This window comes from Cotesia glomerata, linkage group LG4 (genome assembly GCF_020080835.1).
Source record: "Cotesia glomerata isolate CgM1 linkage group LG4, MPM_Cglom_v2.3, whole genome shotgun sequence".
Classification (NCBI taxonomy): Eukaryota; Metazoa; Arthropoda; class Insecta; order Hymenoptera; family Braconidae; genus Cotesia; species Cotesia glomerata.
In genome coordinates, this window is record NC_058161.1 from 10,259,956 (window position 1) to 10,284,575 (window position 24,620).

The window sequence follows — 24,620 nt, forward strand, 5'->3', positions numbered from 1 at the left end:
TTTAAAAAATTTTTGTTTTAAATTTGAAAATCAATAATTAACGCTGAGGAAATCAAAAAATTCAAACTGTAATAAATGATTATAAAAAACAAACAATTTTAAGTACATATTATAACATAACAATATTATCGTAAGTATTAGTATTATTAGTATGTATATTAATTTAAATATTATAAGAATACGTTTCAAATGTGTGTGTATTTTTTAAACAATGATCTCAGTCAATGACCACAGTCGCCCTACTTATTTATGTATTTATAATTAATTAAATATAACATTATATTATTCGTCAACTTTTTTTAATAATATATAATTATAAAATTTAACTCCAAATTGCGATAATAACTCCTAGTTGCAACGTGTGTATTTTATTATTTCTTCAGGTGTATATAACTATTTTTATTAGCCTAAGATTTGTTATATTTTTCTACATAATCCGAAATTAATAATTAATTAAATTGTTTATCATCACTAATAATTATTGTTATTATTTTTATTATAATTATCATTATAATTAATTATTTATTTAAATTTACGGCACTTACGTAGATTCATGTGTTTCATTATTTTTATTTTCGTGTTTCTGCGAGTGGGAGCTTGTGTATTTTATTTTATTTTTCTACAATTAAATGATTTCTAAATATTCTTTATTCGTTAATGAATATAATAATAATTATAATAATTAAAATAATAATAATAATAATAATAATAATAATAATAATAATAATAATAAATTTTATAATTTTTCCGCATTTTAATAATTATAATCAACTATTAACGTATCAGTTGGCGCACCACGGTACATCATTAGTCGCCATTATTTATTTATATTTATATAATTTCATAATATATTTTTTTTTAATTTGCAGCAGCTCTCACATAAATCACTATCTACATATCTTTATCCTTCACCATTTTTATTATCTTTAATTAATTATTTATTTTACTTAGTTTAATTTTTTTTTATTTTTAGCATTTTTTTATTTGTACGTACGGGTAAATATTACTTCCAGTCTTCAATGCCCTACAATTATAAACATTTAAACAACTATTCTTTCACCTTATTTTTATTAATTTTTTAAATATTTATTACTTTAACTAAAAGAACATTAAAAACAAACAAATTAAACAATTCCGCTCATATTTATAATTACGTACTCAAATATTTCCTAATTAACTAATTTACAATCAATGATAACAAAATAATAAAATAAATAAATTAAAAATAATAATTAATAATTTTTTGTTAAAATTTTTACAACGAAAATCAATTTATATAATTTAGTTATATTTATAATAGTGATAATCCTTTTTTATTAACAATTTTAATTATTTATTTCAGACGATAAAAGATATTATAATAAAAAATCGATGTACGAAACAAATGTGTAAAGGCATAATATAGGGAAGTAATATTTACGTATATAAAAAAAAAGACGTCGATAAAGTGCGTTAACCAAAATGTTAATCCGTTAAATTTACGTCAATTAAGTTTATCTACGTGTCCTGGTGTCATTTAAGAACGCTCCTGAGACAATATAAAAAATGTTTAAACGTTATACGTTTTACGTACGCACCAATACAATCAATCCTTTAGAAGGATTCTTTTTACGAGAGATCTTAACAAGATAATAATATTAATTATAATAATGATAGTTATAATTATAATAATAGTAATAGTAATAATAACGTGAATACGCTCAATTAATTACATATTTTATAACGATCAATTAAATGTTATTAAATAATGTAAAATATCCAACAATTGAACTCCCTTTCGCTCTACCGAGCATTTATTTGTTATTTTTAAATATTTGTCTCAGGACAGTCCTCATAAGTTATTTAACCATAATTAGTCAATAATATACTTTGTGTATGTACCATAACAACAACTGATAGTTCATCTAATCAATATACATGTATATGTACAGTATTTATTCATTTTATACATATACATGTGTATGTGTATTTATATATACGTATATATACATACATATATTTATGTCGATAAATATATATACATATATATATCATATATTTTTATTTATTTATTTATTTATATTTATATATCTCTTAAATTTTATAATATACTTCTATATTTTCCATATATACTTTATGTTGCTTTCAATGTATATTTTATATATAACAATGTTATGTTTACGTAAGGCCCAATATGTTCAATACGAAGGAAATAATCTGGAACAAAAAAAAGATAAAAGTTAATCACATGCATAATGCTTATTTGCTTAAATTATATTTTTTCGATTGAAAAAATTTTGTAAAATTAAATACCAATATTCAACATTAAAAAACAGTAATGTAAAAAACTAAAACTAAGTATTTTTTTTTTTTTAATTTTAAAGTCATTCGCACAGATGTATATATGTGTGCAAAATAAATGTAACGTATGTCCGCATATATCTGTGCAAAATAAAATAAAATGTTTCATAAATTCATATGTATGGTTGACATATTAGATGTTGACGCATTTATGCTAAAATGTACATATATATTAAGATATATGTGTCAGATATATGATAATATATGTAAATGTATATTTGTGCAAAGAAGTGTATGTTACATAAAATTTTTGCATATAATATTTCCGTGTAGGCGAATTTAGAAATGTTTTGTTTTTTTAGTTTTAACGAGCAGTGTGCTATAAATGAAATTATTAATACTTTGATCTTAACGGGAATAATTTAGAGAAAAAATACTCACTTAAACAGAGCAAGATCCCATATCATTCGCTTTCCATATCATCTGTTAACGTCGGATCGCTCTGTTCTGTGTCAGCCGTTCAGCTATCGACACTGAATAATTCTTTATGGAGGGCCGGAAATTCTAGATGTGGCTGTGACCGTTTGAACTTAGCGAGAGCATCCATGTGAAGAAGCGAGATTTCTCTTAGTTGGGGTATCTTTGCAAGCATCGCATCGCATACCGTTACATCACCTTTGATGGGCGCTACATGATTTCGATTTAGTTGAGACCTTAAGGCTGCGATCACTGCTTGTGATAGCTTTGTGATGTCTGCTTGACCTTTCAAACCTGGTCGATCTGTTAACGAAAACAAAATTTTTTTTATCATTCATTTATTTTAACTCAATAATTTTTAGTTTTATCAATGGTATGACTTACTAAAAAAATTCTATGTATCAATTATTAAAAAATAATGATAATTATACTCACCAGGACTGAGAAGAACTACTGCACTGTAAAGTGCAAGTTCAGTTTCAGTAAGTTTAAGCTCAGCAACACTTCTCGCAAGTTCAAATACGCAGGATACAAGTTTCATCTCAGCTGTATCGGTTGTGTAAAAGGCATCCTGCGGTAGCATTGTATCACCGTACAATACACAGTTTTGTGTAAGATCTAGGTACCTGCTCATACGTAGCACAGCCAATTCAAATGAACCTAAAAATATTATTGATTTAGTTATTATCGTCAATTTTATGAAATTATTCTTTCTCATTATTTTAAAAATAATCTCTTGAATCTTATGGAACTCATAAGTTTAACGAATCTTATGCAAGATATTTTTTTTAATTTTTAAATTTAAAAGTCTAAATATTCTACAAAAAAACAAAATGGAATCAAGTTCCCCAGTTTAAAATGCAGTAACATGTCTTAGAATTTTTTAATTTGCCTAAGAAACAAAAAGTTTACAAGCTTAAATTGATAAAAAATTTGATTTGTATACAAAAGATAAATCGATAAAATACCTAGACTTAAAATTAAACAATAAAATAAAAAAAGGTCTAATAATTTTACAGTTACTATATTTGGAAGTGGGTCAACTTGAATAATTTTTTTTCATACCGAAATTTTTGGACAAAAATCGCCTGATCATGTATTTTCTGAGTTTAAATCACAGACAAGTTTTGAGTGCAAAAAATATTTTAAAAACTCTTTTTTTTTTTTCATTAAGAAATGTGCAAAAAATGTTCCCAAATTTTAATGTAAAAACTTTTATAAAATATTGACATTAAAGCTTAGTATTTTATCTGCAAATGTTATATTACATATCTAAAAGGTTTTTAAATTTAAGGCGATATAATATTTATCTATTTTTTTATAATAATTAATTTGAATTCGATAATAACTTACCAGCTTTGAGAAGGACAATTTGATCATCCTGTGAAAGTTTCATGAATCCGGGGATCATTTTGGCAAATTCGATAATTTGCTGGATAACTGTAGTCAATTTTTGTGCACACTCGAGCCACAATTGTTCATGTGCCATATTTTTGTAGTAGATCAGCTTGGAAAGATCATGAGGCTTGTGAAACAACTCTTGAATTTGATCTGTCGAGACTAAACACGTTCTCGAATGAGCATCTGCTATCGTTTTTGATAACAACTCATTTATTTCTGTTGAATCTGTGAATAAACAAATAAATAAATATTAATATTGTTGTTATTATTTTTTCTATCATTATCTTAGTCAGTATTCTAATTTATTTATTTAAAAATTTTCATTTCTATAGCTACTTCACAATTTTAATGACACAATAAATGGAAGAATGACAGTAATTTTTAAAATCATTAGCTGTAAATTTTCGTGCGCCAATATTTAATCAACTAATTAAATCTTCATGCATAAAAAATATTTTTAATAAAAATTTTTCTAAATTTTTCTTTTCTTTTCAATTTTAATACGTAATTAAATTCATAAAATTATGTTCATAATAATTTGACGTTAATATTGATAAATGAAAACGCCTAAATGATAAAAATGCATCACAATTATTAGAATGAAAATGGAAATGAAAAACAATAAATAATCAATATATTTCAATATAAACTGTTAGAGAAATTCTGGTCATAATTTTTAAATAAAGTGTCTTTATTGATTTGACTATATATATACAATAATAATAAACAAGCTGATCCAGCCACGCGTTGCTGTGGCTCAGTAATTATAATAGATTGAATCAATTTTTAACTTCCCGCTAAAAAAATCGAAGATTTTAAAAAATCGGGAAGTTATCGGTTTTACCCCATTTTTCGAAATCGAGTTTTCATCAGATCTCGACGTTTTGAGATCCTAGGAAACTTTCCTGAATTTTTTCGCGATGATGTGTGTGTGTGTGTGTGTGTGTTTGTGTGTGTGTGTGTGTGTGTGTGTGTGTGTGTGTGTGTGTGTGTGTGTGTGTGTGTGTGTGTGTGTGTGTGTGTGTGTGTGTAACTCTTTTATAACTTTTGAACAGCTTGACCGATTTCATCGCGGTTGGCGCGGTAGATTTTGAGAAATCTAAAAAAAAACTACAAAAAAAAATTTTTCAAATGTGGTTTTATTGGAATAACTTTCAAACGACTTTATCGATCGATTCCAAAAACTAATCAGCTCTTTACATCAAGAGACCACGTCGATTGCCACCAGTCGGTCAAAATCAGTTGACGAAAGAAAACAGAAAAAAGTGTTTTTTCAGAATTCATACTTAAAGATTCTCTATGAGGCTTCAAAAACTGCGTTGAATGCTGCCAACCGCGTGAAAATCAGTTCATTCATTCAAAAGTTATTGTGGTTTGAAAATTCGAAAAATTGTGTTTTATTTAATTGCTATTAGAGTTTTGAGCTCGGAGAACCCAAAATGGCACAAAACTTATATTTTTGAGCTCGAAGAGCTCAAAAACGTAATTTATAATTTTGAGCGCTTAAGTACAAAATGAACGGGAAGTTGCAGGGATGGCCTTCAGGGTCAACCGTCGTCCTAATTTTTTTCTTATTCTTCTAATACAATCAAATTAATATTTTCTAAAAAAATTAAAAATAGATTCATTCATATAGGATTGAAAATAAAACGTTCTGCCAAAATTTGAAAGTAATAGGTACAGTATCGAAATGTTAAAATTAAGGTTGTTCGGACACTGATGCACTTGTAAAGATCAAAAGCTAATTTTTTGATATGATATAAATTGCTATCTCATACGTCTAAATTAATTTTTTGGAATAGATCTGACGAAGGGTTATCATTTTATAAATTATTAAAGAGTTGAAATTTAACATGTAACCTGTCTTTCGCTAACACGAAGAGATTTCATGGTTTTTCTACACGTAAGCAGGCAACATATAGCTGTCCATATGAGAAACATGTGTTTTCCAAATCCAAACCGCAAATAGACAGTATTTGGCCTTGAGATTTAAGCCATCTACCGGATATCTGTGGAACTTAGATGCCAAACCGCCATCTATTAGGATTTTATAGAACTAACCGATAAATACACACTAAAGTCATATAATAAACATTTAATTTGCAATAACAATTATTGAGATCAATAATGGAGATAAAAACTACCCTATCTTTCAAGTTAGATCAAACTGCACACGGTGTGCAAATTTAATTTGAAATCGGTTGAGTAGTTTATGAGCCCATCGCGGACAAACAACGTGACACGTCATTTATATATATTAAGATATATATATATTTTAAGTAAAAAAAAACTTCCAGAAACATTTCACCCATATCATAACAGTTTTTAAGACATAAAAGTTTAAACTTTTCAACACGTAAAAGAATGCCCGTTACACTTGTTAAACATCCGGTCATCTCTTCAATTGCTTGCAGTATGAACACGGTTGCTTAACGAGATTGTCTAGCTTGTAAATCCGTTCAGATAAGATTTTTAAAATTCATTTGCTCAAAAATAGTTGTGATGTGGGGGTTACATTATTTATTCTAGTGTTTATTTTTTACCCGGATGTAAAGAGCTTTTTTTAAATTTCAAATCAATTTTTCACCTAGAAGGCGAAAATAATTTTTATATTTTAATATTGTATACATTTTACAGTAAAATTTCAAATTGAATATCGCAATTGAAAAAAAAAAAAAAAAAAACAATTTCGCGTTTGAAGCGTGCAATGATTTTTGTGTTACGATGTTTTTTTTTTTTTTTTTATGATACTGAAGTGAACACACAGAGGAAATTAAACCTCATTGATATTGTTATTTTGTACAGTAGTCAGTAATGTATTGTGAAAAGTAGCGGTTAGGTGTATTTGGAGATTAGTCAGCGCTGTGCAGAAAACGACTAGTTATTGTTTGCAGACGAGTACTGTTCAAAGAAGTTCGGTATAGTACTTAGTTAGATGCAGATGACAAGCAATCATTCGCTGTACACGGCTTACTATTCTCCAAATACACTTAATCTCTACTTTTGGCAATACATTACTGACTGTATAAAATATTAACCAATTAGGTTTTATTATCTTCATACAGACATCTAATAATCTTCAGGATTTTGTAAAGAAAATAATTATAAATAAATTAGACATCTAATAAATAAAACTTTTTAGAAAATTTTACTTGCAGAAATTTAAAATATCTATAAGTGCAATTATTCAAAAAAATTTTATAGGTACTAATTTATTTTTTATACAAACAAAATCAAAAATTAGTCAAGTGTCTATTGATTTCAGTATAATATTTTTAATAAAATTTCCATTATAAATTTTGAAAAAACGTATCAATTTTAAACTGAAAAAATTAACACATTTTTCATTATTTTTTATACAAAAATATTCATTATGGAGAAAATTTTTTGTTAGCATTCCTTTTTTTCAAATAATAAATAAAACCAAAAAATGGTTAGATGTCTGCTGATATCAGTATTATTTTTTAATATATATTTAAATACATTGGAAAGTTTCTATAAATTTTGATTTTTGCTTTGGTGGTAACTGGTCGTTTTCAAATAAAATTTTTCACAAATTAAAAAAAATAGATGTTCAATAAAATGAGTACAATTTGAATGATAATTTAGTCGTTATAATTTACAGGATCAAGCTTGTTAACGAGAAGCCCCCCTTATTAATTTAATTATATAAATTATAAAAGAGTGAAAATGATAACAGTTAAAAATTGGACATAGACACATTACCATGCACGTGCAACAATAGAAACAATAAAACACTATAACACAGAAAAAATGAAAAAAGGTGAGAGTAGGAGGGTTTGAAAAGAAAGACACAAAACATAGCCTCACATCTTGCATGAGACATACTGGGCAGATTATGAACTTCGTCATCATCCGTAGGATTGTTGACTCTCTGCTGTTGATTGCTGAGGAACGTCGTTGAGTCGACCATCGTGTAAGAGCCGTGACCAAGGTTAGCAAGCTCAATCGTCGTTTCTTGCTTTACGGCAACTATTCCTCCGCCACTTATAGATCCGCTTCCGGAACCGCCACCCCCATTACTGTTACTCCCGTTACCGTTATTATTACTACTATTACCACTACTACTTCCTCCGCCACCGTTACCACCACCACCACCACCACCACCAGTACCACCACCACCTCCTCCTCCTCCTCCTCCTCCTGCTCCGGCACTATTTCCACTGGTGTTGCCGCTCCCAGTTGTTGATGCAGACAAAGATTTTCCTAATTTCGGCCAATTAATATTACATCAATCAATTATTTTCACACTTTTTCCATCGAAAACAAACAAACAAACCAATTACCGCAATGCATTCTTAAGATGAATTTTACTAACGACATTTATGCTAAATGATATGTGATTTGATTAATGACATTTGATTTCCCTCAAATAATTTTTGTTTTATTTAATTTTAAATGGATGTGTTAAATTAAGAACAATTTAAAAAGTTAAAAATTTTCATGATAGAAAAATAATTTGTTTATTGTTAACTAATAACTAATTGGATAAAACAATGAATTAAATGACCGTTTTAAACACTCATTATTTTATAAATGATGAAAATGATATGAGTCTCAAGACAATTTTGATGAGTATTACATTGGCAATGGTACTAAGAATAAGTTATTAAGTGGGTTACGATATAGTAATAATATAATATTATTATTATTATACTGTGATATTTATGAATTGAATTTCATTGTTTAAAGAAGCTCAAAAAAGTTTTTAATAAAAAATGCAAAGTTGCTTTGAACATTAAATGGATTATTTTCTATTATTGTTGTTATTGTAAGCATTTATATATAGTTTTTATTTCGACATGAAAATCTAAGTACAAATGACCTGTCTTCACTGATATTTTTATTGACACTTTTTACTATAACGTATTGACATTAATGAAGTTATATTTTTATTTGTAATGAATTTAAAATTAACTAATGGCAATACTTTTTAGCATTTTTAAAAATAAATCTTTGGTAAAGTATAATATACCATACAATAATTAAATTTATAGCTCGTTATCATAATATGAAAAGTAATTACGAGTGGGACTTATTGTTTTTTCGGCCATAACAAACAAAAAAATAAATATTTCTAAATAATTTTTTTTTAATATATTTTCATATTTAAAAAAAAAAAAATTGACTTAAACTAAAGTGGAACTCACTTCCGAAAATTTCCCTAAATAGTGTAAATGTTGGAAGGTAATTGGACAAAAAATTAGACTATCATGTAATTTTTATATCATGATATTTTGATCGTTAATTCAGTCTTTTTCAGGTTCATAAATAATCGATTACAGTAGTCAAAATGTCAAGTATATTGAGACGTGAAGCAGTATCCAGCATGAATATTCAAATATTCGATTAACTTACTATTAAATTAATTAACTAATATATGCTCTAATCTGGTGTGAAAATATCGATAAAAAACAAGAGATTAGACAGATTTCCAAAACATGGCAACTTAGATCTAATGACAATAAAAAGCAATTTTTTATCGATATACTTGACATGTTGACTATACTGTCATGGATTTTTAATGAACCTGAGGATTGGATAAACGACCAAAACGTCGTGATTTAAAAAATTACATGATAGTCTAATTATTTGTTTAATTATTTTCAAACAATTACAATATTTACGTTTTTGGATGTTAACAAAATGACTAATTTCCCAAAATAATTACCCGAAGTTACTTCATTTTTATTATTTTGGAATAAATATACTGATAAATACGATAAAAATAATTTATTTCCATCATCAACTTATCTACTTTTAAATCAAAATTTTTTTAGTTTGATTTCACAAACACCTTTCAGTCTTTTTGATTTAGTTCAAAATAAATATTCGGATTGTAATAAATTATTTACAACGTATTAAAAATTTTTACTGTACAAATTTAAGTAATAAGAACTAATATAGATAAAATTTTTTTTTTTTTCTTTATAATTCATTGAAAAGAAAAAAAAATCAGTGAATTGCAATAACAAAAGAATTATTTTACCTGTGTTGACGACACTGGCCATCACTCCAGTAGCCGTAACGGAAGGTGTGTCAGGAGCAACTGGATCGACTTGTTGGGTTGGTCTTGGATCGTAAGCAGTTGTACTATCGACGTAATCGGCACTCAGTTCGTAATTAGTTATTGCCTGATGATTGTAATATCCAGATCCTCCAGTTCCAGGACCAGGAGATGCGTATTCACTGCCCCCGTACGTGTAGCTAAATTTTTTTTCCGAACAAACAAAACAAAAATCCAAACGTGATTAAAAGAATCAAGTATTTAATTAATTTATGAAAATATAAAACCTTCAATAGGCTTATCTTTGATTTAACGTTATTCTTCAATACATGATTATCCTATTATATTGTAAGAGAGACGTCTTTTGTCCTGAAATGATGATGCTGTCGATAAGGTGATTTGTTACTTTACTTATGATTTAATGATCTTCATGCTTAAGACTATGTACAAATAAAATATTTTCTAAAAATTAACACTAGGAAACAGAAGTGGGATAAAAAAAAAGTTTATTTATAAATTACTAACGAAGTATTAAGACTAATTTTTTTATCATTTGAGAGTAAAATGAGAGACACTGTCTAAACATGATGTCATTCGTTCTCTGTACAAAAGACTTGTGAGGGTGTGACGGGATAGAAATAGGCTGCGCCGTTACAATAATGATGACTACATTTCTTCTTTTTATTGTTTTTGGACAAATCATGTTCAATTTCAATGAAGAAAAATTTTTTTATTGTATACAATATTTATTTGTAGTTAAAAAGATATTTAATGAAAGATGAACATGTGATATCTATGAGTAAAGTTAAAAAATGTGGTATAAAATTTTTAAATCATAAGAATTTTCATTACCAACCGTATGATGGATTTTTATTAGATTAAGAAAAGACATGTTTTAAACGTAATTACGGTCATTATTTGAAAGTAGGTTCCACAATATTTTAACTCGTAAAAATGACGTTGAGAATTTTTTTTAACAATTACATATTTTTAATTTTCCACTATGAAAATCATGGATTTTTAAAAATTGTGAAATTATTTGTTTCATTATTAATACATTTTTTTTTTTGAAAAATGATTTAAAAAGTTGTATAATTGAAATTTTCGAAAATTTGTTTTATATTATTTGTAATTACGCGTAAAATAAAAAAAATCTAAAAATCGCTACAGTTATGTAGTAGATACATTTTATTGATAGCTAGCTGTTACTCGCCTGCTCCACTGGGCGCTTTATAGAATTGCATTTTTAGATTTAGGCTTGAAATTTATTTAAAGTATTGTTTTGACTTGCACAGGTTCCCAATTCTATTGAATTGACATGCACCTTTTGTCCATGTAATTATTTTAGCTAATATTCATTGTGACTTTCAATGTGCAATCATTATAATATTCCCGTGTCTTTCATATAAATATGAATAATAATTGATATGAAAAAAAAAATTGGTTGTCTGTAAAGTTGGTTTACGGACGATAGTTTACGTGATAACGTCATAAAGAAACATTGATGAAAAATTGCATACTTTTATGAATTGAATTGAATTATTATCATTGAATTATCATTGTTTTGTATTTAAAAATTTATAAATTTTGAATATTGCATGCCTTAATAAGCGCGAAGCGCGCAGGTATGCTCTACTCTCGCCTAAAAATCTCGATTTCGATTAAAACATGATTTTCATAATTTAAACGAAAAAAATTATGGATAAAAAGCATATTGAAATAAATAATACTAACTGCAGAACACGTTGAAAAAATTTCCTTATCGATTAAATAAGATTTCGCAGAAAAAACTCGTTTTTCTGATGAATTAAATGAATAAGAGCGTGGTATTCACGGAAGCTATAATTTATTTATAATTGATATTATTTATTAACAATTATTAATATTATCAACAATAATAATCTGATATAATTGATATAATTTGTTTAAATATAATCACGAACAATTAGTTATAGAACAATATTCTGACTGCTAGTTCTGACGTTACGCGAAAAGATAGATATATGTGTCACAAACTAACGCTTGAGCCTTTCTATCGTTTGTTTGATCGTGCCTCTCTATCGCTTGTTGCGCGCTCTCGCTTGCACGCACAGGCTCAGGCAGAACGCTCAGGAGGAACGCTCAAGCGGAACGCTCAGGCGGAACGCGACACTTTTTCGTGAGCGCTGTCGGTGTTCATCAATTTATAAGACGTTATCACGTCAAAAAAAATTTGTAATTGAGCATTGAAAATTTCAGTTAAAGAAATTGCAGGTCTCATAAGTGAAGAAATTTGCCTAGTATATAAACATAACCAATAGAATTATAGTATATTACACACCTAGGGAAGTAAAGTAAGAAATGTCTCAGATCACATGTAATTGTTCGCCGAGGCGAAGCCGAGGTCAACAAACATGTGATCTGAGGCTTTCTTATTTACTTCCCGTGGAGTGTATACTATTTTTTTGCTCGACGAAGGCAGAAAGGGGCAACTTCGTTTAGCGCAGCGGGCCGAAAGTTGACGCTTTCTGCCCGTCGAGCAAAAAAAAATTTATTTTAAACAAATGGCAATCGAATATAATAAATTTAGTTACAATAAAAATTCATTATTTCTAAGTCAAAAAAATATAGGTTCCGCGTAAGTAATCACCACCATATCATCAAATACTAAAACCTTCTCCGAAACACGCTGCATCTTATGGTATAAGTATTATTCCGATCGGTTCAGTAGTTTTCGCAGTGTAACCGAACAAAAAACCAGCTCTCCATTTATTAGTATAGATTTTTGGTCAACATAAAATTTTTGTCTGCGAAAAAAATTCTAAAACTAATTAAAAATGTATTTTTAATGGTGTTAATGATTAATTCATTAAAATAAAGTGGAATCCCCCTTTCAAACAAGTACCATAATTGTTTGTCAGAAAAAAAATTTTGTATTAAGAAAAAATCATACAGAGCGTTGTTGCGTAGGACATAGTACATAATTATTAATTAATGTTAACTCTTTGGCCAAATTAAAATAATTAATTTCTATGTTTGTGATAGTGTCTTCCTTACTCTTGAGATGGTACAAAATAATAATTCACATTTAAAAATTGAATAAGTGTAATCAAACATTGTCCAAATTTTATTTTTATATTGATGAATTAAAAAAAAAAAACAAAAAAATTTTTGCAAATGAATTTTTAATAAAAAAAATTAATTGTGTGGATGTAAATGGGATGTATATAATAATAATGATAAAAAAATGAATAGAAAGAAAGATAACATTTTTAAAGAATACTGACCCGCCGTTATAAGAGTGATGTTGATCTGAACTGCTTGGAGTTTGATGTTCAAAGACGCTGCTATCTGGTGCTGTTTCTGAAGCTGCTCTCATTTGCGCTCTATGAAACCTCACCTCATCCTCAACCTTCTCCCTTTGCTTCTTTGACATACGTCCAAATTTAACGGCTAAAAAAATTCATTTAATATTATATAATATGTCGATTTAAATAAATTTTAATTGTAGATAAAAGTAAATAAATAAAATGCTTTCTTTTTTTTTCTTTTATTCAATTGTGGATGAACCAACGAGGAAATAATAAATTAACTTTATCTACAAATCGGTGTTAGCAGTGTCATGGAAATTATTGAAAACAGAACATTTTTTTAACTGAATAAATTTGGTTAATTAACCATTCCTTTTATCTTCTTTGAATAATCATAATTAGAAACGATCATTAAAATTATAAAAGTAAAATTTTAAGTAAAAAAAAAAAAAAATGGAACTAGTTAAAACAAAAGCCTGAGCTTTTATAATTTTTTAAATATTTTACTAATTATTAAACACACAACAGAAAGTAATCAATAAAATGATTAATAATATATTTTTTCAATAAAGCAAAAAAATTTTCTCATTAACGAAACTTTAAAGTCATCATCGTACTTTATCAGTATTAATTAGCTAAATAAGAAAAAAATCGGATAAACCTCAATGTTTTTCAATTTTTTAAAGTTTACAACCCACAAGAGAATCGATATCTTGTGTTAAAAAAACTGAGTGAGAAAAATTGATTCAGTAGTCTAGCAGTTTACCTCTCATAAAAAGTTAAATTAACGAGTATAATTAGGGCAGGCGGCTGATAGTTTTTATGAAAAATTATAGAAATTTTAAGACAAACATTTGGAAGTGGATCCATCTGTTTTTTTAACGACAAAATATCGCAAAATAAACATTTTCGAATTTTTCCACATCGCATTTGACATAAATCATTACAATATTCAAAAATAAATTTTTTTAATTGGTTTTAAAGCTTTTAACGTTAAGGAGAGTTTTATGTCGACTGAAAATCGTTAATACAAATGTCGACTTATCAGTCTAATATAACAATTGCTAATTGATATTTTCGTATTTTACTTGTAAAACCAAATATAGTCGAGTCGCGTTATGAACCCACATACAGCGTTGTACGGGATTTAACTAAGAATTTCCACATCCCCACTTTTCCGCAGGGGTTAACTGCTCACAGCAAGATTCGCTTGTAATATAAAAAAAAAAAAATTGAAAATGTCAATTTTTTGATTCTCTTCATCACTTATTTAAATATTCTTTCCTAAATTAACCTGTTTTTAATGAACATGAAAAAGAAAAATATTAATTTTCATAGTGGAGAGTTAAAAATACGTGATTTTAAAAAAAAAAATTTTAAATATCATTACCATGAGTTAAAATATCGTGGACTCGACTCCTAATTAATTTCCCAATTTTAATAATTTCATTTAAAATGACAAAGTTTTAATTTACATAAAAAATTAAAAACATGATCTATCTGTTTACTTTATACTCATTTAAATTTAGCATTTTGTTAGATCCTTGTAATTAATCAATAAAACAAAGTGGATTAATTTCAAACGATTCGCGCGTTGTCGTTAACAAGTGCCATTTGAATTCTAATAAAATTTATCTCAAGTATCTAAACATAAAACGTAACGTTAATTCTTCCATTATAGTTAAGCAAGGTTTCTTTTACACATACTCCTTACATGCGTAGAATAAAAGTTTAACTATTATTTAGTTATATTTTTTGCTGTAAATAATTTTTTGTACATCAATTTCTATCCTCAATACATTTTTTCTAAGTTAGTTAAATAATTTAAAAATTCTAGATGAAAAATATTGATCACTTTGTTATGATTGTACTTATGAAAATAAAGTGAAAAAAAATAATTTAAACACCCTAGAAGTTATTCCCCTAACGTTGCACCCAGAGTACACAGATGACGTTGAAGAAATAAGTACGCATGCGTGTCGAGGGAATGCGGAAGCGAGATGAGTTGACGTGTGACGTCATAGAAGGAGAGAAGACAACGTCATGAATTTATGAGTGAGACAGAAGACACTCCACTAATGCACCCCTGAGAAATCCTTTTGTACACAATATAATGTAATGTAATGTGATAAATATATACAGTCACGATACATATAAACACTCATGCAAGTGTGCAGCCGTAGAGATATTATATCGGTGGGTTTAGCTGTGTGTTTACAAAGAAAGAAGAAAAACCAAGAAGCTGAAACGCAGTCTGGTGGACGGAGGTTTACTAAAGAAGTGGGGGAGTTTATATATATATATATATATATATATATATATATATATATATATATATATATATATATATATATATATATATATATATATATATAAAGTTGAAGACATTTCAATAATTGTATGGAAGAGAAAGAGAAATAATATAATGTATAGTAAGGGGTGATCGACCGAGGTAAAAAAAAAAGAGAATATATATATATAAGCTTGAATATATAGAGAAGAGAGAAAGAAAGAGAAAAGCCACCAGGAAGAAACACACGGCCTCTATGCATTTTCTTTAGCTATATTTAGGCAAGTCCCTTTATCAGCAAAACGTTTCAGTTACAGTCTATGAATATATGTATGTTTTATTCTTAGATTTCGATGATGCATAATAAAGTATATTATATTAACCAAAGCTATTTTTGAAAGTCTTTAATAATTTATAAGAAACTTAACGATGATATTTTACTTTTAAAATTTTTAACAGTGTTTCTATACGTTTTACTGTTTCGTTTTTTGGATAAATATACTTAATATTATATTAATTTAGTAAAATTTTATTTAACTGCAACGGTAATTGAACAAATAAAATCAACCGATTGATGAAAATTTTTTAATTTTTAAAGCCATAGAAAGAAGTAAAAAATATAAGAAGAAATAAAAGTAGAAATGGTTACTAATTGTCCAATGAATTTACTCTCACTTGTATTTCACGGGAATCAGTAGGCGGATGATTTTTATATGAAAAAAGGAAAAAAAATAATTTTGAGAGAAAATGTACAAAAAAATTGAGAACAATAAGCACCGCGCGAAGAACTGTAGTTTTTTTTTTTTATATAAAATAGAAATATGAAATTAAAAATGATGTAATTGAAAAAAGCAAAATCTCATGAATCTAAAAAGTCAAAAACAATTCGTCCATAACTAATAATAATCGCATAAAAAATGAAGTCATTTACTCTAAATGTATGGACATAGTAAACTAAACTGTAATGAGAGTGTTTTTCGATATTTCTTTAGCTGCGGTTCTTTTTTTATTAAAAAAAAAAATTGTATCTAAAAAAACATTCGAAGCGTTTGAGTTAATAAAATTTTTACTATATTAGACAGAAATATAGCTTGATAGTATACAATAGAACCATACAAATATCATACAAAAACATATTACGTATGAGCATGTTTCTTGAGGAGTGGTTGATGATCTCTGAGAGACTATCAATCGATAAGATAGTGTGATGTATAAACCAACAATTGACACAGCTTTATTTAAAAAAAATAATAAATTCATAGTTGTAATTATTGAATAATTTTTTTTTTTTAATATTTTCTACATTCTAATCTAGATGAGACATATTCAGGACGCAGTTGAGTTTATTGTCTTATTGCTACCATTCATCTGCCATTTATGGGTGAGATAGTGCTTGGTTGGAAACTACGATTATCGTTAAAGAGAAGAGTATGGAGAGTAAATAGAGTCTCTATTGTTTCTCTTTAACGTGCAAATGTCAACGCTTCACCTTTTCTTTCCTCGCGGCTATACGTTTAATAACTGTGACACGTGTGCTACGTTTTCTATGCCTGAAGACAATGCGTGTTTTCATCATTTCGTGAGGCAACAATTATTTACCATGTCATTGAATTTTTTTCTTTACATATAATTTTATATTTTTTCTAAATTTTCTTTTATTTTTAATAGATTTCATTTTTGGCTGTACATAAATATTTTGATACAATCGAACCGTTAAGTTTTTTTTTTCTTTGTCCATACTCCTTTTTTGTTATTTTTTTTATTCACCGTTACGTATATGCTTATTTTGAACATCACAGCTCTCGAATCTTTACCGTTACATTTTATCTTGCGTGACAACAGTTGAATAAAGTTAGGAAACCGACGTGACTTTGAATTTTAAATAAAGAAAAAAAAAATATGTACAATTATTGTACTAAAGGTATGTTAATGAATCTTTAATAATATTATACATTAAAAGTATACCACAGGTTAATGGTCATTTTTATTTTTTTATATTATCGAAAGTGATCGGTGGATAAAGAAGCAGGAAGTGGTGTACCGATGTCTTGAAACATAATGAAATTTGATAAAGATATTATACAAGTCTATAAAATAGTTATTATAATTTAATACAGACATCGCAGTGAGAAAATAAAAATATATTGCAATTCGTTGTTGCTTTAATGCATTTTTTTGTTTTATTTTCTCTTGTGTATAACGAGCATTATCGATACATTTGCTTGCATACGCAACAGAAGTATATTGTCGTTGTACATTTGTCTTGATAAGCTAACAAGTAAATTAAAGGGGCGAGACGTTTGGCGAGAAGAAAATGTTGATAAGGGGTCATACACCCCAGCAAAAGCGCGTAGCGAATGCACCAAAGTATATTTTAGATTTATATATATACATATTTTTTTTTTTTTTTTTCATTTTCTTGGTATATTTAATGTGAGTCAACATTTCACTTTACTCGTATGTTTGCTGCAAGTACACTGAGAAATTATTTAATTTTGTACATGATAATTTTTCATCAAATGATTTAATACTCCTGTATAAAAATTATAAGAAATTAAAAAATTGTATTTATAACTTGCAATAAAAAATATCTATAAATAAATAAATTTATAAATAATTTTAAACCGCAAATAAACTGAAAAAGAAAAACTGAAGATATTTTATGAGATGCCTGATGCATGTTAGACGAAAATAGAGAGAAAGTAATCGTTAAAAGATACAGGAAGCTCTAAATTTTAATATTTTGAAATTTAAAAAGAAACATTGCAAGTCACTTTAAAGTTTAATGATTTTCAAATTTATTCATTTTAACAATAATTATATTTATGAAATATTTATTTTTAACGAGGTTAAAAACAAATTTGTTTAATGTTCCAGTAAATAGTTGTATGCATAATTTATTTATTTATTATTTTTAAATTTATCGAGCCAAGTCTTATCTGTGCCTATCATATAACATGACTTTTTTATTTCAACTGAATAGAAACTATTTTAATTCTTTAAACACTGAATATTTCATCCACAATTACATAATTATATTTAAGAAAATTTTAGTAAATTGGTTATTGCCTGTTAAAATAACTTACCATCTCTGGACATGCCAAGTCGCAGGCACTTTTGTAACCGGCAATACTGACACCGGTTTCTGTTGACACGATCTACCACACAATTTTTGTTTCTCGGGCACTGGTAATTTACGACTGATGACTGTGACCTCCTGAAGAAACCTTTGCAACCCTCGCAGGTTATTACACCGTAGTGTACACCGCTGCTTTTGTCGCCGCAAACTTTGCAGGGGATTATCTCGATCTGTGCTGTAATTAATAAATTTACAATTATTACTATTTGTTTTTCATAAATAAATAAATAAATAAAAAAAGAACTATGCAAAGAATTGAAAATCGTAAAAATTACTTTAGATGTACTATTATTTAAATTTGAAACTTTGATTTTTTATCTATGACGATAGATGAAATAAGATTATATGTAATACGTAAACAAGAGTGATATGACATGAAGTAGCTATTGGTTATGTAATTCAAGCTTTACTTTATAATTCATACATTTACATAAAATTGACACGAGTTAAGTGTAAGCTTTATTGTTAAGTTTTTTAATTCTAAATTTCACGCAGCTTGTTTTGTTTTATTTTTAAATTTTGCTAAATAGATTGTATGAAAAAATTTTTAATCAAAAATTAAAAATATAGAAAATATGTATATACAAAATATATTTTTAACAGCTAACTTTCTTTCGATTTTCGTATTTATTTTATAGATTTTAAATACAATTAAAAAATATTAGAAATCTATCTGGAATATATGTATGAAAATTTTTAAAAATATACAAAAATTTATTTTAAACTACATAGTATTTTCAATATACTTTTTCATTATTTTATGCATGTGTTTTTATCATATATATTCAGGATATATTTTTAATATTTCAACAGATATTTTTGATAAGAAATTTTTTCGTGCAAAGATTTAAAAAATATAATTTTTAAACTTTGGTATCTGTTCAAAAAATCACAGCTGGACAATTTATTCAAGTATATAAATTTCGGTTTTTATTTATTATTTTATGGGTTTCAGTATCCACTGAATTATAATGTGTATAGTTAGAAGCTCGTCTACCTCGGATAGATTTAACCTGGACTCTACGGTCATTCAGCAAACTGTTATCAGAACTTGAAGTTGTTTGAATTGAGGATCGCGTTCTCGCCTCTGGAGGCTGTGGACTCGTGCTGTCGGCGCCCCAAATCGACGTTTCGAACACCGATAAATTTCCCTCCATTTACACTGTACTTTACCTCCGTGTCGTTGCATTCGCATACGACTCTTTCTTACTTTCATCTACTGCTAATTTTATTATTTCATTTATAAGATTTATAATAATCAAGGCGTATATATATGAGAGGCATTTATATTCTTTGTGCTACTTGACAAAAATCCATGGTAAAATTTTGCTTAAATTTATTTTATGTGAAAAAAATAACTATTTTTATGCTCGTTATTTTTAAAATTTGTTTTATTAAAATTTAAAAAGTATCTATTTTTTTTTTATAAAAGTATTCAATATTCAATTTAATTGAATTAAAAAAAAATTTGCATGGATTAATTTTTTATACATAAGTTTTATAAAGAAAATTATAAAACACAAAATAATATCGACTTCATTTTTAATAATTAAAAAACAAGTTTACTTGATAGTACTTTTAATTTTTATCGCAGAAATTAAAGTCTAAAAAATAGAAGTAAATTCCGTCAGAAGCAATAAAATAAATAAAAAATGCAAAATACTTTAATTAAAGTGAAAATATTGAGTCTTCTCATCGAAACATATTCTAATGAATAACTTTTTTCCACTTTATGTTATATCATAAAACAATAAATAAAAATACTTTAAATGATGAGTTTCAATAAAATCTACAATAATTAGCTTCAACTTGTACTTGGTATTAGTATTATCTTCATCTTTTACTACTTAGTAATATGGTATATGGAGAGCGGCGCTCTCAGTAGCGTCGAAGCGCTTGCACCATATAGTCAAACATTACATAACTGAGAACGATGAACTCAAAGTACAGTCACTCAACACACGGGCATTTTCTCGCGTTATCTTGTATCACGTTACGATGCCTGCAGCTGCAGGAAATTATTTCTTCCAAATTGTTATTTTTATTTATTTATTTATTTTTTTTTACAAATAATGTTGTTTTTATTTAAATCAATAAAAAAAATTCATAATTCCGGGTATAAAATTTGGAAAAAAAGTTATTTACATAATTGTGTATCAATGAGACATTTCATTAATTAATACTTATAATAATCAGTAAATTATTATCTTCTTAAAATTTAATTAAGATTCTTGTCAAAGTAAATTGAAAAAAAAATAGTATCATCTTATGACTGAAATAATTGTTATAGTTAGCGAATATTTAATAAGTATATCACTTAAAAATTAAACTGCCTTAATTAATATAAAAATAATAATTTCACATAATTTTTTGTTTTAATTACATCAAGAGTTTCAAAATTAAAATTACACTTGACAGATAATTGAAAACAATGTTTATCATTTTAAATTATAAATATTACATAAATAATTGATATAAATTTTACATGTTTTCACATTACAGTAAGTGTTTAAATAAATTAACACAAATACATCCACTGTCACTTATCAGTAGTCATATTTATGAATTTAAATTGATTGTTGATAAAAATCTAAAATTTAAAATACGGTAAATGTGTAGATTTGTAATTAAAAAAATAAAGATAAAAGTTATAAAAAAAGTATTGAACTTTTAAAGCGTTAGTAAGCGGCACTTTCCAACTCCCACACGACACACGACTTTATACTCTACAGTAATACCAATTCACTCATACATTACTCGATCATGAGTGTACACATGGATTTACTCACGAACCAACCAACATCTCTTCCTGCATCCTTCTTTCTTTCTCCTTAGTCCCTTTCTACTTTACGATCTTTTTGTGTCTCTTTTATAAATCTCGGACACAACACTGAGCAAGAATAATCTACCGAGAGTATATCCACTGATCATGCAATACATTGTTACATCCCACATATCCAATAACATTTAAATATAAAAAAATATTTTATTTATTTATTTTTTGTTTGTTTTATTCAGGCACTAAATATAGCTCATTAATTATTGGAGTACCAAAAAGAATTAACTTTATTTTAAAAAATACATCTTTTATTTTTTTTTTGGTTTTTGGAGTGAATAAACATCATATTAACACCGTCTATAATAATAAATATAATGATTTGTAATTTTTGAATCAAGTTCTCATAATTTATGTATATTAAACGCGCACCTAATAATGTAACTTACACCTCTATTTGTCCACTAGTATTTAACATTTAATTTAAATTTGAATAAAATAATAACATAACATAACATAGCACAGTATTTGGTGTACAATATTTTAATATTAAACAAAACAATATTTCGGATGTTTAATAATAATGCGATTACGGAGGAAATAAGTGACAATTTATAGAATGAACAAATGTACATATATGATAGAGAAGAGGTGTTTTTGGGGATCACCAAAGCAAGCCTGGCATCTCACAATATGTCAAGAATCCCCACCATACCGTTGACGTTGTGGCGGGTCACTGAACTGTGCGCCACCGCGAATGATGGTCGAGTGCTTCGTCTCACCCTCTGCCCCGCTAACTGGCGCACCCCTTCCCCGCAAGTCGATTCCCTTCCTTTCCTTCTCTAAAATCCCTCCTGGCGGACAACACTCCCCACTATTATTTCAATTGTAATACTTGCCGGGTATTACCGACAATCTGCGATCGCTACCGAATCTTTCACCACGTTTACTTAAGTTATTACTATTTTATCTATTTATCAATGTAATATATACAGTCATGGGTCTAATGATTGTAATTATAATTATTATCGATGAAAACAGGCAAAAATATCAATATTTCACGCCGGCTTAGTCGATGATGAGTGTTGTTGGTTTTTAATTCAAATTTTTTTTTGTCAAGATGAAGATGTTAGTTTAGTTTTAAATAAGTAAGACCGTTCCTTGTTTATTTAAATATGTAATAAAAATTTTAATGTTTTTTAATTCATAATGATTAATGATGAAAATTTAACTTAAAAATTAAACTTGATGAAATTTTAGGAAATTATTAATGCAATCATTTAAAACTAATTGATTTTTTGAAATAGAATCAGAAATCGTCAGATAACTGCTGATTTCAGTTTCATCTTGATGGAAGTTGAATTATACAAAAGAAGTTTATGTTATGGAGGAAAAATTTGATATTTTTACTTTAATTTTACTCCATGCACAAAAAAAGAAATCAATTTTTAACTTAAGAGTATGGAAATTGTAAAATTTATTATTTTTCAAAATCTTAAGTTACATGAGAATTAAACAAACTGCAATAAAAATTTCATTGTTTTGAATCAAAACAGGAAAATTCTTGAATTCAAAAAATTTTTTGGCTTAATTCAAGGCAAATAAATTCTTCACAATGGTTACTTAGTAAACGAATTTTTTTCTTGAATTACGTTGATTTCTTTTTTTAGTGCAATAACGTTTTAATTAACATTTTAAATAATTTTTTTCGACAATAGGGTAAAAGACCCCATTAGTGGTAGGGACTCCATTACTGACACTTTCTTTGATTTTGGTACTTATTCAATTAATGAAATCATTAATTTCTTTTATGAATATATTATTTTTAATCTTCAAGATCTTTAGGTCAAAAAAATTTTTAATTTTTATACCAAGTAGAACATTTTTTCATTGAAAGAAAAAGTGGATCTTTTACCTTATGTTATTATTAAATAAACATTTCTGGACCTTGATATGCTATTGGTAATTTATTGCGTATTATTTTTACCATTTAATTCTCTTCAGGAATGTAAAAAATCGTGTTAATTAATTATATTAGAAAAATGTAATAATTGCATCAAATTTTCAGAAAAAAAGTTCAGCTAGCTATAGCAAAAAAATTGATAAAAACAATCTAGTTAAAAGCAACTAAAAATAATGGAATCAATTTGGTGAAATTAAAAAAATTTTTTTTTCTGGCCGCTGCGTTAAACGAAATTGCCACATTCCGGTTACGTCGAGCAGAAAAATAGTATACATACCTTGGCCAGTAAAAAGTAAAGCCTCATGAGGCTTTGCCTCGGCCAACAATTACATGTGATCTGAAACTCTTCTTATTTTACTGGCCTAGGTATGTGATATACTATTAATAAAAAAGTAGAATAATGATATGCAGGATTGGGATTATTGTTTAAATTAACAGTTGACTAATATAGTAACTTTTAAAAAGTTAGTTAATTGTTCTTTTTTCTTACTGAAATAAATAAAATTTATAAATGAAGAGATAAAGAAGAAAATTATCGATCGCAGGAAACTGCATCATCTATAGAGCACGTGTGCCGCTCGCTTAGTAAACAAAAGTAGAGACTCCGTTATAATTTAATGTGTAATGTAAGTGATTCTAGATGTCTCAAGTCTGGCGCTTTCACCGACTTTGTAATAATATACTTAAAAAGCAGTGTCGTAATAATTGAATGAAAATATGTAATAAATTAATGTTGTATTATTTTTCGAAAATAATGATGATAACAATAATGGAAAATAAAGAATACTTATGGAAAATAATAGTAATGGTTGAAAAAAATAATGAATGAAAAAATAATAAAAAATGATAATGATAATAAAAAAATGAATAATTTGTAATTTATTTTCATTCATTAAACACTTGACTCATACTTGTGACTATTCTCACTATATATAATACTGTCACTCTCCATTCTATTTGGTTGCCACGTCCTTGT

At 27.1% G+C, this 24,620-nt stretch overlaps 1 protein-coding gene and 1 long non-coding RNA gene across 9 annotated transcripts in view; one reads left to right on the forward strand and one right to left on the reverse strand.

The window, feature by feature from the left end:
* Positions 1-2,137: 2,137 nt before the first annotated feature.
* The window catches only part of LOC123263345 (probable nuclear hormone receptor HR3), a 144,833-nt gene continuing 122,350 nt past the window's right edge, over positions 2,138-24,620 (reverse strand). For 3 of the 8 annotated variants that reach the window (XM_044726020.1, XM_044726013.1, XM_044726019.1), the window contains 8 exons: positions 18,853-19,080; positions 13,453-13,618; positions 10,169-10,386; positions 7,990-8,385; positions 4,111-4,383; positions 3,193-3,417; positions 2,722-3,060; positions 2,138-2,196 (listed from right to left, as the gene is read on the reverse strand). In XM_044726020.1, coding sequence (XP_044581955.1) covers positions 2,801-3,060; positions 3,193-3,417; positions 4,111-4,383; positions 7,990-8,385; positions 10,169-10,386; positions 13,453-13,618; positions 18,853-19,080 — 1,766 coding nt within the window. In that variant the 3' untranslated portion in view covers positions 2,138-2,196; positions 2,722-2,800. Of the gene's footprint in view, positions 2,197-2,721; positions 3,061-3,192; positions 3,418-4,110; positions 4,384-7,989; positions 8,386-10,168; positions 10,387-13,452; positions 13,619-18,852; positions 19,081-19,902; positions 20,128-21,657; positions 21,946-24,620 lie in introns of those variants that run through there. The other 5 variants (XM_044726017.1, XM_044726015.1, XM_044726014.1 and 2 more) reach the window with 5 other exon arrangements.
* Positions 12,219-23,784, forward strand: LOC123263346. Its single transcript, XR_006509151.1, has 3 exons — positions 12,219-12,400; positions 17,796-17,798; positions 23,773-23,784. It is a non-coding gene; the product is annotated as an uncharacterized LOC123263346 (long non-coding RNA).